Source organism: Chlorocebus sabaeus, chromosome 3, assembly GCF_047675955.1.
Source record: "Chlorocebus sabaeus isolate Y175 chromosome 3, mChlSab1.0.hap1, whole genome shotgun sequence".
In the NCBI taxonomy this organism is placed as follows: Eukaryota; Metazoa; Chordata; class Mammalia; order Primates; family Cercopithecidae; genus Chlorocebus; species Chlorocebus sabaeus.
Genome location: NC_132906.1, coordinates 14,579,387 through 14,593,262, shown reverse-complemented (window position 1 = coordinate 14,593,262; position 13,876 = coordinate 14,579,387). Strand labels below are relative to the sequence as shown.

At 44.3% G+C, this 13,876-nt stretch overlaps 1 protein-coding gene across 6 annotated transcripts in view; it reads left to right on the top strand.

Moving 5' to 3' along the window:
• DCLK1 (doublecortin like kinase 1) overlaps positions 1-13,876 on the top strand; it is a 351,515-nt gene that overhangs the window by 284,520 nt on the left and 53,119 nt on the right. For all 6 annotated transcript variants that reach the window (XM_037986817.2, XM_007960118.3, XM_007960117.3 and 3 more), the window contains 3 exons: positions 7,128-7,185; positions 7,683-7,802; positions 12,514-12,660. In XM_037986817.2, coding sequence (XP_037842745.1) covers positions 7,128-7,185; positions 7,683-7,802; positions 12,514-12,660 — 325 coding nt within the window. The remainder of the gene's footprint in view (positions 1-7,127; positions 7,186-7,682; positions 7,803-12,513; positions 12,661-13,876) is intronic.

Below are 13,876 nucleotides of genomic sequence, written 5' to 3'. Positions count from 1 at the left end.
TGCTTGCTTTAGGGAACCTGGTCAGCCAGCAGCTTCTCAGGGCTGGTGGGCAGAATATTGAAAAGTTGGGGGAACTAGCCTCTTTCCTTGAGGGACTGTGTCCTCTGGCTTTCTGGGGGCTGGTCTGGGGTGTACATACTTCCTTGTCACCTTTCTCTGCCCGCAGTAGGGCTGGACACCCTGCCCGTTCTTAATCCTCTGAGAATCATGCTGCTAAGCTCCACTCAGAGAGGATGACTGAGGAGCGAAGACAGACGAGAAGGCTTTGGCCTGGAAGATCTAGATCTTACCTCCTCTACGGGCTTTGATTCAGAAGCACAGGTTCCTGCCATATTAAAGCTGGCAGTCTCTGCAGAGCCCCACATCTCATGAGGGTTCTTCATTTGGCCAATAGCCACTTGTGTGCTCCCGGCATCCCTTGCAGCTCTTTGGAAGATGCTTCCCCAGCTCAGGTAGCAGAGCCCTCCTTATCGACCTTTGTGCAGTGGATCTCAAACCTTGTTCTACTCCAACATGTCAGCAAGGCTGGGATATTCCCAACAGTGACAGAGACCCAGCTGAGCAGCCACTGTGCATCCAGGAGGGGCACGAGTCATAGGGAGCTTGAAAAATCCCTGAGTCCATGCTGCCAAGCCACGGTTCTCCTCTCTCCCTCTCATTCCCCCACCTCTCCACGAAGCTTGGCTATTTGGCACATTTGTGCCAAACATGAAAAATAGCCATTGCATCCCTGGGCTTCACACCTTCCAAAGCAGGAGCAACCTTGCTTTGCTGAACATAAACTATCTACGAAGCCCTTAATTTGTGACATTTCATTTAATTAACACGATACTTTCATAATGTCAGTGTTGTTGTCTCCATGTAATAGATAGAAAGCACGGACACGTTAAGTGCCCAAGGTCAGTCAGCTAAGAAGTACTTAGCAAGACACAGGTCCGAGCCCAGCTCCAAAAACCACACTTTTAACCACTACTCCACTGCCTCTAATAAGGAGTCTCCCATAAGACTCTGGCTTAGCTGAGCCAAAATCACACTTTCCCTTTGGCCCTGTACAAATAAGACTGAATTAATTAGGGAAAGCCATTCCTATGGTAATGGATAGAAGCGTGCATGCAAATGCATGTGCGCTTCTGTAATTTTATATTTCATTGATGCTTTTACTGATAGTAAATCTAGCTCTTTTTGGCTTTATTTCCACTGTAGCAGAAAACCCCATTTCTAGCAGATTGCCATGCCCCTGAGCTGTGGGGTGTCTGGTGAATTGCCAGCATCCGTCATCTGTTAAGTCTGACATGGTGGCATGTGCTGTTTCTCCTAGCTAGTCCTTGGATCGGGCTGGTGTCTTAGTCCAACAGGGCTGGTCTTCTCACAATAGAAATTTCCCATTTCTCCATCCAGAATCAATTTGTTTCTTTCTAACTTGGATTGCGTTCGTTTTGCATGAGTTCCCATCTTGGGTCTCACTGTATGAAACTTCAGAACCTAAACACCAGATTGCTCTATGAAGTTAGTATTCAGCTCCCACTGAACGAGGACATATGGCATGTGCCCTCTCTCCCCAGAGGTATCACAAAACATTCTTCTAATATTTTCCAGAGGTCCAAGAAAATAAAAAGCGAGCTAAGAATGTGAATGGCACACATTGCTTGTGGGTACATTCTGCTGCGTTTGGAAGGATGAATATGTATTACCAAGGGTGACTATGCCCCTCCTCTGCTAATCATATCCTGTCACAGGCAAGATTTATCTACAACAATGGACACAATAACGATGTCTTTCTGTGGTCCTGTTCCGGCATAGTCTTTGGCAGCTAAGTCCATTTAGATTTCTGCCCATGTTCCAGGAATAACTTCGTGAGTGGCCTCTGGGGCATCCGGGACATGCTAAAGGAAGTTAGTGGACTGTGACTCCAGCTGGAAGAGATATGCTCTACTTTGAAGCTGTTTTGTGGAGCGTTTTGAGGCCCCATAGCAAACTCAAAAAGCAGAAAAGCACTAATGACCAGTCAGAGCACAAGTAGAGGGCGCAATGTGAGATGCCCTTCATCCCTAACTTTCCTGACTCTGTGTGGACTAATGACCACACGAGCCAAGGGTAGGGGTGATATAGTCATGAGCAGGGATGGTGCCCCCGGTGGCTCTTGGTCCTCTTCCCCACCTGCACCGCTGGAATTGCTTAGTGATATAGGCACCAGAGCTGAATTAAAATCCTTGCTGCGGATGCTTCTCTCTCTCCCTCTGGCACCTATAAGCCTGAGGATGTGTGCAGCCAAGATGCTGGCTCTAGCAATGAACGTAAGCAGGCTCAAACCCACCAGAACAAGCTGAGACCTTAGGGTCACCAAAATGCATTGCTTCCACCTAGAAAATCCTCAAAATTCGCAATAACCTCAACAAAGCAACTATGTGTCTATAATTTGAAAGCATTTCCATCAGAACTGGGATTTGGAGGATGCCTTGTGCTGAAGCTTAGATCACTGCTCTTGGCTAGCCGATTACTGTTTCCTTCCTGAGGAGCCTCTGGCTCCTGACAGCCATGGGACCTTTGTCAAATTCAAAATAAAATTCCACTGGGAACCGTTGGACAAGGCACTGTGGAATACCTCAGTTCTCTGCTCTCTGCTCTTGGCAGTTATCTCTTTATGGAAGCGGCTAAGATTGGGCTTTGTTAGGATTACTTGGTAAACAAAGGGTGTGTTACTAACTCCTTTTTGCTGGTGTTGGGGGTGGTATTCCTGTCATTGTGCTAATTGCCACCATCCTCTGGAGTTTCCACAGTATGTGCAGAGCACCTCCTAGTTCAGGCTCATGCTGGGCCCTTCTGGGGTTACAGAGAGAGACAAGACACAGCCTCATACAGAGAACTTTACCCACAAACAAGGATTGCCGTGAAATTCAATGAATGCTATGGGAACTCAATGAATGCTATGGGAGAGGACTGCTTGGGAGCTGCCTTTCCTTCTCCATACACTCTTTTTCTAAATCCTTCAAAACACAGCAAATAACAGCAACAACAAGAGAAACCATGTGAGCTCAGAACAGCCCAATCTTTGCTAGCCATTTCCACACCACCACCTTTTTTTGAGGCAGGGTCTTGCTGTGTCACCCAGGCTAGAGCGCAGTGGCAAGATCATATAGCTCATTGCAGTCTCAAAAGTTCTGAGCTCAAGTGATCCATTCTCCTGCCTTGGCCTCCCGAATAGCCAGGAGTATAGGTGCACACCACCATGCCTGGCTAATTTTTTTGTTTTTATTTTTTGTAGATGGGTCTCACTATGGTGGCCCAGGCTGGTCTCAAACTCTTGATCTCAAGTGATCCTCCTGCCTCAGCCTTTCGAAGTGCTGGGATGATAGGTGTGAACCACCGTGCCTGGCCCATTTCTTTTTTTGACAAGCATTCTGCTACACTCGCTGAGTGAGGGGTGCAGTGGGCAGAAGACTGGCCTGAGTTGAGAATCACTAAGTTAAACAAGACAGCTGTCTCCAAACCATTTTTAGCACAAACACCAAAAGTTGGATTTAATTGAAGTTTGTGAAATTTGAAAATTTCCCTCTAGTAGTTTGGGTTCTAACCTTGGGTCACATTTAATAAGAAGGCAGCCTTATAAATTGATTTCCCATAGTCAAGGAGGAAGACAAAGTTTTCTGTTGCTGCTGTTTTTGTTGTGGCAAAGAGGGTTCTGTAAAAGGTCAAGAACGTAATTTTAAAAACAAGCAAGCAGACGGCCTGTGTTCCCCTCACCAGTCATCAATCAGGTCATCTAGGATTCTTCTCAGTACACTCAAATGTAGAATTCTTGAAGACAAGGATCAGGTCTCGTTCCCCTCTGAATCCACCAAAGAACCCTGCATCCCGCTGCTTGCTGAATAATTACACAGGCACAGCAGTCCTCAGAGTTCCAGGTATGTAGGAAGGCAAATTCGTTATGTAAGAGTCGATTTCTTGCCAAGTGTTTTCACTTAAAGCAGACACTTATATTCTTATTCTTATGACACACAATTAGTCCTAACACCTGTTTTCAGGCTCACTTTCTAGACTAGCTACTTTCCTGTAAACCTGTGCTTCTAGGAATTAATTTTTATTATGTGGCTTTTATTATGGATTTTATTATATGGCTTTATAGTTCGACCCTCAAGGAATCAAAAAAGAAAAGGTGCAACATTAATTTGGTGGTCCTCTATGGAGCTTATTGTCTGCTGTGAAATGTGAGTAGATGTAATGGAAGGTTTAATCCTATTACAAAAGGTTCTATAGTGGAAATCCACAAGGTCTTTGTTCCTAGTAAGCCCTAGGTTTGCTGCCCTCTTCCCCTCAGCTCTAGGCTAAGGACAGAACCTGTTTCCTTGGCCTGCTGGGAGCCAACACACCCTCTGGCCCACTAGGGATCCGGCTTCTTGTCTGACTGGCTGTAGAGAGGGTTCAGCCCTCCTGTGCTGTATACCAGCCCTGAGGATTGAGTGCTTTAAAATTACTCCTTCAAGGGAAAAGAGCAGCAAATGGCAAACATGAGGAATCACCAAGCTAAGAAACCACTTTCTTTTCTGACTAGCACGGTCCTGTCCATCCATCTCCTTTGTGGAGGTGGTGAAGGGAACGGCAGGTTTTATTTTTCAGCCTCACAAACGTCCCTTCTTGCTCTCTGGCCCTGCCTGGGATTGCTGATGGTTATCCAGGTAGGCAGTGCAATGGTCTAGATTCCCTGCCATCCAATGGCACCTGTTAAGCCAGATAGGAAATTGCTCATGTATTCCAACCTGAGATCTGCTTTATCATAATTTTTTAGTGATTTATGAAAAGCAGAATCCAGAAACACTTGGGTTTTTAGTTTTCCTCTTGATTAAGTATTTTCAAGTTTGCAGACAAACTCTACAGGAGCCTCTTAAGAAGCAGCTACTTAAAGAGACCCTGTGGTCTTATAGGATGTAGAGCGTCTACAGTGAAGAATCTCTTCACACGTGAATCATGTCACTTTCTCATTTTCTTATTTATATTTGCCCTCACATTTTAAATTTCCCTGTCACCCAGGCTGGAGTGCAGTGGCATGATCTCGGCTCACCGCGGCCTTCACATCCTGGGCTCGAGCAATCTTCCTGCCTCAGCCTCCCAAGTAGCTGGGATTACAGGCACGCAACACCATGCCTGGCTAATTTTTGTGCTTTTTTAGTAGAGTCAGAGTTTCACCATGTTTACCAGGTTGGTCTCGAACTCCTGACCTCAACTGATCTGCCCACCTGGGCCTCCCAAAGTGCTGGGATTACAGGCATGAGCCACTGCGCCCAGCCCACATTTTAAATTTCTAATGTTAAATATTTTGGTTTACCTCTTCCTGCAGTGCCTTCTCCTCCTCTACCCCCCAGTCTTGCTGGTGGTCTGGTGTTTATGTGGGAACATCCAGTACACTAAGCCCTGCACTTAGCCACAGTCTGACTCACACCCCATCATGGCCTCTCTGCCCAGCCATAGCTGATCCTTCAGCCACGATCTGAAGGATCAACAGAGACAGTGGTAGGGGCATCCTTGGGCTTCTAGTCCTTCTTCCTGAGGGAAAGCGATGGGAATTCCTCTGGACAGCTGCATATCTGCAGGAGGGGAGCCTCGAAGCAAAGGGTTTACCTTCTACCGCCTGAGCCCCAAAGCCTTCTAGTGAGGAAAAGAGGCTTCAAAGTCATTCTCTTGTGATTTTATTCAGCAGATAGAATCATAATTCAGTGTTCATTGTTTTTTGAGGCTGGCACCATGAAAAGGGCTGGAAATGTCATGGAAGAAGCATTTTTAGAAGTAAATGACATGAAAAATTTCTAAAATGCCCTCAAAACATATTAATGACTGGTCTGTTGATTCGCTTAGAGGCAAATCATTTTCTTGCTATAACCATATAACTAGGAAATCCCATTTAATTCACCATATTGAAGATTTTAAAGCCCTGTTTTAAAAGCGTGTTCTTAATTAACCTCATTACTATTTGTGTCCATTGGATCCACAAAATTGGCTCTAATGGATCCACAAAATTGACTTTTATCTATAGGTAAAAAGCTAGGCTCTCTCAATTTCACACGAGAAATAAAACAGCAATGCTTGTGAAGTCGTGGTTTACTGTGATTATGAAGTATGCATTGTGCCCTTTAATAATAGACGTGTTCTTGTGTTTGTCTCTACAGTATCTTAGCAATGTTAGCACAAATTAGGAAGCTGTTTAAAGGTAGCGATAGGACTAAATCCTTCCTCCTACACCTGTCACAGAGGAGGGGCAGTGTTGACGGTGCTATGCAGAGAGCAGGGGCCTTGAGAACTGAGAGTCTGATTTTAATGCTGCCATGTGGCTTTGGGGAGTGAGTGGATTCTCACTGTCACTTTCATTTTCTTTCAATGAAACGAGACACCCCATAAAAGGGCCCAGGGGTCCCAGGAAGCTCTGAAATAGATTTTATCCCTTTCTTTACACCTTGACCATATCATCCATGAGTTCTCCAGCAGAATTCACACAAGCTCTCACACTGAACTGAGGTCTAAAGAGCGTGGACTGCTTTCTCTAGAGTCTTCAGTGTGATTGTGTGAACATTCAGAGAACAGTCACAGGTGCCCTGGGTGGATAGAGAACCTCAGGAGAGACTTGAGGCAACGGGAATGGCAGAAACTCATCTCTGCTTTAGGCCGCCACTACATCACTTCAGAGGGAAGGGGAGGGAAGAACAACCTGGAAGCAGGAAGAGCTAAGACGCAGTAGCAACGCTAGTGTTGTTTTGTTTTGTTTTGTTTTCAGAGCAGGAGTGGAAGTTTATTAAAAAGCTTTCCAACAGTGAGAAAAGGAAGGAAAGTACACTTCGAAGAGAGATAAGTGGGCAACTTGAAGAGCAAAGTGCCAGTGCTAGTGTTTTTATTACAAGTATGGCAACATAAACAGCCCAAGATTTCTCTATGCCAGCAGACTTACCGTCCTTACACTTGGTCTGTCCATCAACATTTACATATTTATTTGTTTACCAAAAAAAAAAAAGAAAGGAAATCCTTTCACAAAATATTTACAACATGACACAAGATCTATGGGGTAGGAAGTTGATCCCTGACAAAATAATTCGATAGATTTGAAGTTAAGTTTTATGTTAAAAACACAAACTTTCTCTTTGCAGATCGACTGCTAGAGAGTATGCTCTGAAAATTATCAAGAAAAGCAAATGTCGAGGCAAAGTATGTATAAATTTTTTTCTTATGAGATAGAGTGTTCAAGAGGTCAAAAGAAACACAAAGATCAGCTCCCAAATAAACTTAAGTTCACCCTAAGGGTTAAATTTTGCTGGAATAGAATGTTATACACTTACTAGAATATAACTTTATGTATATCCCTGGGATAAAAGTTATTTGGAATGATTATATATGATTTATCTTCCTTATCTTTTTGTTTGTTTACTCTCTTCCCTTCTTCATGTGATGTAAGTTTCATCTCATTCTTTGCTATGAAACTGTAGTTATCATGATAGGTTCTGAATTCATAAGCATTATGTAAGGACCTCCACATCAGTTGGCAATTCTAGGCTATATCTGAATATCAGAATACAAGACAGGCTCATTACATTTTACCAAAATGCATCTCTCTTGACCCTTACATAGTATAGTTGTACTCATTTGAGTTAGCTCTCCATATGTTTTGTGTGGAAGCTGATGAAGATAACTTTTCCTTTGGACAGGAGCACATGATCCAGAATGAAGTGTCTATTTTAAGAAGAGTGAAGCATCCCAATATTGTTCTTCTGATTGAGGAGATGGATGTGCCGACTGAACTGTATCTTGTCATGGAATTAGTAAAGGTGTGTATTTTGGAAAAAAAAGTAAGCCTTTATTGATGGCACCACGCTTGCCTATATTCTAGAGCTCTTTTCCTTATTTTCTCTCACCAATATTCAGGTTCTCATTTCTGGATATTGGCCCAGTGATTAGGAATGTTCACAGGAGAACTGTACACAAGGACTCAAGTCCCAGCCTTGACACAAAGAGGCCCATGACCTTGGGTCTACCTCTTTAAGCCTCAGTTTCAGCATATGTAAAGTGAGAATACTAATAATACCTGCTTAATGGTGTTTTGTGGGGATGAAGAGATGGCTTCCACCAGTTTGTGTGACACACAAAGTATTAGGTACCAATACAATTGTCGTCGTTGTAATGGAAAATCATTCACTTTTCCATGAACTATATCCAAAGGTACCAGCCATCTTGTAAAAACAAGCTTTAAACTTTTAGTCACCAACATAATGGGAAAATAGTGCTGTCCTAATAATGATGTGAATAGCGCACTGACTTTCAGTGAATGTCGTCATCTCATCCTGTCACATAATATTACCTTCTTATTCTATGAAAACATAGACTATGGGGATAGCCAATTGATGATGGTTGAATGGAGATGAAAAGTCTCTTACTCTCCTTCCATACATTTGACATTTTCAGGAATTAGAAGTTTTAAAAAATGGCATGCTTCATTTTCATGAAGCTGTTGTGTTCTCAAGTCTTTTCTAGTATATTCAAGAAATTGAAGGGTTTTTTTTTTTTTGAGACAGAGTCTCGCTCTGTTGCCCAGGCTGGAGTGCAGTGGTGCAATCTCGGCTCACTGCAAGCTCCACCTCCCGGGTTCACGCCGTTCTCCTGCCTCAGGCTCCCGAGTAGCTGGGCTCCCACCACCACGCCTGGTTAATTTTTTTTGTATTTTTAGTAGAGACGGGGTTTCACCGTGTTAGCCAGGATGGTCTCGATCTCCTGACCTCGTGATCCGCCCGCCTCCCAAAGTGCTGGGATTACAGACGTGAACCACAGCACCAGGCCCAAACTGAAGGTTTAAGTAACGTCTACCTTAGTTGGAGAATGTTACACCGCCTTCTGCATCAGCTGTGAGCACCGCCAGGGGGCGCCTCAGGCTCCCAGGGCATGTTTGGAATCCCCACACTGCTGACTTGAACGTGAGGTTTTCTCTGAAACATTCAAGACAAGGAAAGCATTTAGTAAGCTAATCTGTGATGATATGATAAATGTTCATTCTAAGGTCTTTAAGTTTTTGTTGTTCAGAGTTGCTTCACCTTAGACATATCGGCATTTTTTTTAACTTAGTGATTATTTGTATTTATAGGTGAAACCTATTTTTAGTCTACTTCAAATTAGGACTTGTTTCTTTCAAAGAATGGGAGCCTTTTTGTAGTAACAAGATTATTGTCATGTTTGAGGCTGAGGGAGGTAAAAGTGTTAAACATCAGTTACAGAAATAAAGAAAAGTCGGCCTGGCACGGTGGCTAACGCCTGTAATCCCAGCACTTTGGGAGGCCGAGGCGGGCAGATCACGAAGTCAAGAGATCCAGACTAGCCTGGCCAACGTGGTGAAACCTCGTCTCTACTAAAAATACAAAAAATTAATCGGGCGTGGTAACGGGCGCCTGTAATCCCAGATACTCGGGAGGCTGAGGCAGGAGAGTCTCTTGAACCCGGGAAGCGGAGGTTACAGTGAGCCGAGATCACACCATTGCACTCCAGCCTGGGCAAAAAGAGCGAAACTCTGTCTCAAAAAAAGAAAAAAAAAAAAAGAAAAGAAAAGTTGATTTCATTTGAGTAAAGAAAGAATATGAAGATTTTCCTGTTGGTGCTTTATTATCAAATTATCTTTTTACCAACATTGTAAATTATACTTCCCCTAGTACCAAGGAGACTTTTTCCAACAATGTTAATTTTCAGACTACCAACTTCAAGCCATTCTGTTGCCCTTCTGTGTGCTGTTAGAATTTGAATACCCCCTGTTATTATTGCCTTAACCCCACTGTTGGCTGATTTTTGGAGTGCTGAGACTAAATGAAATTTCAAGATGGCAAAGGCTCAGGCACTGTGAATGGGGCATTTTGTGAGAAATCTTAGTCTGACTCTCAATCGTGTGCTTGGTTAGGTGACTATGTGAAGGTCCTGGTTACACTTAACTGCCTTTTTGAATTCTCTCTGCATCACCCTAAAAAGGCTATAGAAGGTCTCGGTAGCCCAGCGCTGGGACTCTCAATTGTGCTGCAAGATCGTACCCTTCGATTTAATCTCACCCAGAATGCCCTGAGGGCAGCTCGAGAAGCTTCCCAGGGAAGTGAAGGCCAGCCTCAGGCTTGACTTGAAAGACTCCCAGGACTTTTCCACTGAGACATGTGGGCGGGTGTGCTTCTCAAACCCTCAGGGCCCAGTGATGTGCCAAAGAATGCCTGAAGCTCCTAGACAAACAAGGCTCCTGTTCCGGAAGGCAGTGGATCAGCAGTTAACGAGAATGAAATTCCATACTGATCAGGCGCAGGACTTTAGCCTTCTGCCTGCCAGAGGCGGTGCACATGCAGGCTGCCTATGTGTTCAGAGGAAGGCAGGCCTTGCGGAGGAGGAACTGGGCCTGCAGCTGGGCCCTGAGAGAGCAACGGGAATTAGAAAACTGAAGGGGAGGGGACGGGACACTTCAGGAAGCGGGCTCTCATGAGGACAGGCTTGGGGACAGACATCTTGGCCTGTTCGGATGGCTAGGGAAGAAATATCCTGGAGCATGAGGGTCACTGTTTTAAGTAGTGGCAAGAGAGGAAATTAACAGGGTGGAATGAAGGTTGGGGCAGAACGTAGAAAGCCTCCTCCTTTCGGCTGTGGGAAAAGAATGGTGATTTCTTGAAGAAAGAAAGAAAATAGTGACATAATGTGTGGGAAGGTAGCAGTCGGTGTGCAGGATGCTTTGGATAAAGAACTCACGGAGGGAAGCAGAGCGGATTGTGAGACCACATGACAACAAGCCAGGGATGAGGCAACAGGAGCGTTTGGCGGAGTAGGAAGGCCCAGATGGCTGCGAAGGAGAAACGTGTCCAAGAGAGGACGGATAAGACCTGTTGACTGCGTTGTTGAGGACAAAGAAGAAAGGAGCCAGATGCAGTGGCTGACGCCTGTAATCCCAGCACTTTTGGGGGGCCAAGGCAGGAGGATCACTTGAGGTCAGGAGTTAGAGACCAGCCTGGGCAACAAAGCAAAGCCCCATCTCTACAAAAAAAATAATAATAATAATTAGCCGGGCATGATGACCTGCTCCTGTGGTTCCAGCTACTCTGGAGGCTGAGACAGGATGATCACTTGAGCCCAGGAGTCTGAGTGCAGTGAGCCATGATTGTGCCACTGCACTCCAGCCTGGGTAACAAAGCAAGACTTTGTCTCTTATAAAAAGGGGCATTACAAGATGCCAGGAACCCAGGTAACTGGGACTGGTGGAATCTTTGCAGGGTCTCCATATACAGCCACACATGCCCTGTGGTGGAACTCCAGGGGTGCTGTTCACATAGAGCACTGTGACTGTCCCACCTCCTCAAGTGGTACACAGACAACCTGAAAACCTGTGTGTAGCAGCCTTACCTTTCAGAGAAGCAGAAAGTTGAAAAAACTATTTGTTTTGAAAAAAAAAAAAAAATCTGTGTGCTTAGCTTGAGAACTGTTGCAGCTTCGGGGATAGTGAGAGAAGCCTCCAGAGTGGAGACTGTACAGGGGCGCAGAGGGCCCAGGCCCAAGAGGCAGATCTGAAAATCATCAGCCTACAGGGACTATCTTTTGCTTTAGCTATTTAAAAAAGAAAAACTGAGTTCCTTAGCACATTAGGTAACAGACGATCACAGTTGGTTACGGTGCGTAGCAGTTTGGTGCACTGTAGGCAAGAATGGTGCACATACTGATAGTAAACCAGACCCCGATTCTCTGAAAGGGTTTTGAATAAATGGTACTTAGGTTGAAGCTTAAAAATCATTGCATTTTACCAAAAAGCAGTATCTTTTAAAAGGAACAAGGGAAACAAAAGTTCAGATGAATAACAGTCCTAGAAAACTTTCTTTGAGATTTCCCCCCTCTTCCTCCCTCTTTTATCTGGCTCATCTTTGAAATGGCAGTTTCTGGTCCTTTTCTTTGTTCCTTACAAAGAAGCACAATATTGAAAAAGAAAACACTACGCCCACTCCCAAAGAGCTAAATGTAGCATATGAAGGGGATTGTGTGTGCGTGTGTGTGTGTATGTGTGTGCGTCTTAATAATTTCACTAGGCAGTAGAACATTTTCAATGTGCAGTTTGCGGTATTACCTGTTCCTCACTGGAGGAGGTTAAGGATTACGAATTTGAACTCTGGCTGGCAGTCAATGTGAGGCAGGTGGCACGTGCCACTGGGTTCTTCACGTGTCACAGGCCTCCGCCCTGGGGATCCAGCTGCACCTCCTCCTCCCGTAGCTGGGAGCTGTGGAAATGGCCATGTGTCTGGTGGTGGAGAATCCTCACCCTGCCCCTGTCTTTGAGCTCTGGGGGAAGTGCCGCTGGCTTTTGTAGTGGGTGGAGAAATCACCATTCAGCCTTCGGGCCTTTGAGAGGGAAGTGGCAGGAAAAGCCCTTAGGAACCCAAAGATTCCACATCCATTCTTTCTGTCCTTTGTGGTTTGTGAGTGGCCTCAGCAGGTGACACCACTGGCCCATCTGTTAATGTGCTGCTCCACCTTCTGTTCTCTTCTCAGGGGGGAGACCTTTTTGATGCCATTACTTCCACTAACAAATACACTGAGAGGGACGCCAGTGGGATGCTGTACAACCTAGCCAGCGCCATCAAATACCTGCATAGCCTGAACATCGTCCACCGTGATATCAAGCCAGAGAACCTGCTGGTAAGAGGAATTCCACCTGCAGGGCATCCTGAGTTCCAAGGACTCATAAATGAATATGAATATTTCTTTTTTCTTTTCTTTCTTTTTTTAAAAAATTACCTGAAAGGTTAATTTCCAATTAGCCTTCAGGATCTAGTTGGAAATTAGCCTTTTAGGTTGATCTAGATGAGTTAATGCACCCTTAAAAACACCTGATTTATTAGCAAATAAAAACCAGGCACAAGAATGGGAATCGAACTCCTGAAGGGTAGGCCTGTATTGAATACCTCAGGCTAGGACAAGATAGTAACAAGTTACACAGACACGGATGTCATTTATCTCAGGCGCTTTTATGTTAGAAAGTTTTTACTTGCAAGTTGGGGCAACACAGTGAGACCCCCATCTCTACAAAAAAAAGAAAAAATGTTTTAATTAGCCAGAGATTATTGTAGTGTGTGCCTGTAGTCCCAGCTTCTCAGGAGGCTGAGGTGGGAGGATCGCTTGAGGCCAGCAGGTCAAGGCTGCAGTGATCTATGGTCACACTACTGCACTCTAGCCTGGGTGACAGAGTGAGACCCTGTCTTAAAAGGAAGAGAGAGAGAAAAGAAAGAAAAGAGAAAAGAAAAAAGAAGTTTTTACTTGGGGGAAAAAAAGGAAGCCCTTTTAGACTTTTTCTGAGTCTCCCAACTTTACAGCTCAATAATGTGATCCAAACCCTAAAAGAAAAAGAATTATGATGGGTTTTTAAGACTCTAGCCCCTTAGCATAAAAATAATTTCGAAAAAGACTAATTTTTTAAAACAAAGACATCCTTCCCCCTACTTTACACGATTTGGTTTGCTTTTCTTGTACTCCACATCCCTGTGGAAACCTTGAGAGATCTCCACAAAAGCAAATGGGGGTCCTTCCTCACCCAGTTATTAAGGGAAATGCAGAGAAAAAAAGAGAAGGTAGAGACTTAGTATGCGGCAATTCACTGGGAAATATGGGAGTAATGTAAATGTTGCTGGCTCTTCAGGCTGGAATTTTAATGAAATGTATTTCATTTCTATATACTGTGTGTGCATATATAGATATATATGTTTTCCCAATGATGCTAGTTCTTCTTTTACTTTCATTATCCACCCCTGAGCATCATGTATAATATATGACTTCTGTTACTTTGCCCGTCTCTTCAGAAATCTGGGAAAAGAGGATTTTCTTTCTAAAGTAGTGTTTCTCCAGGGTGGTCTAAAGA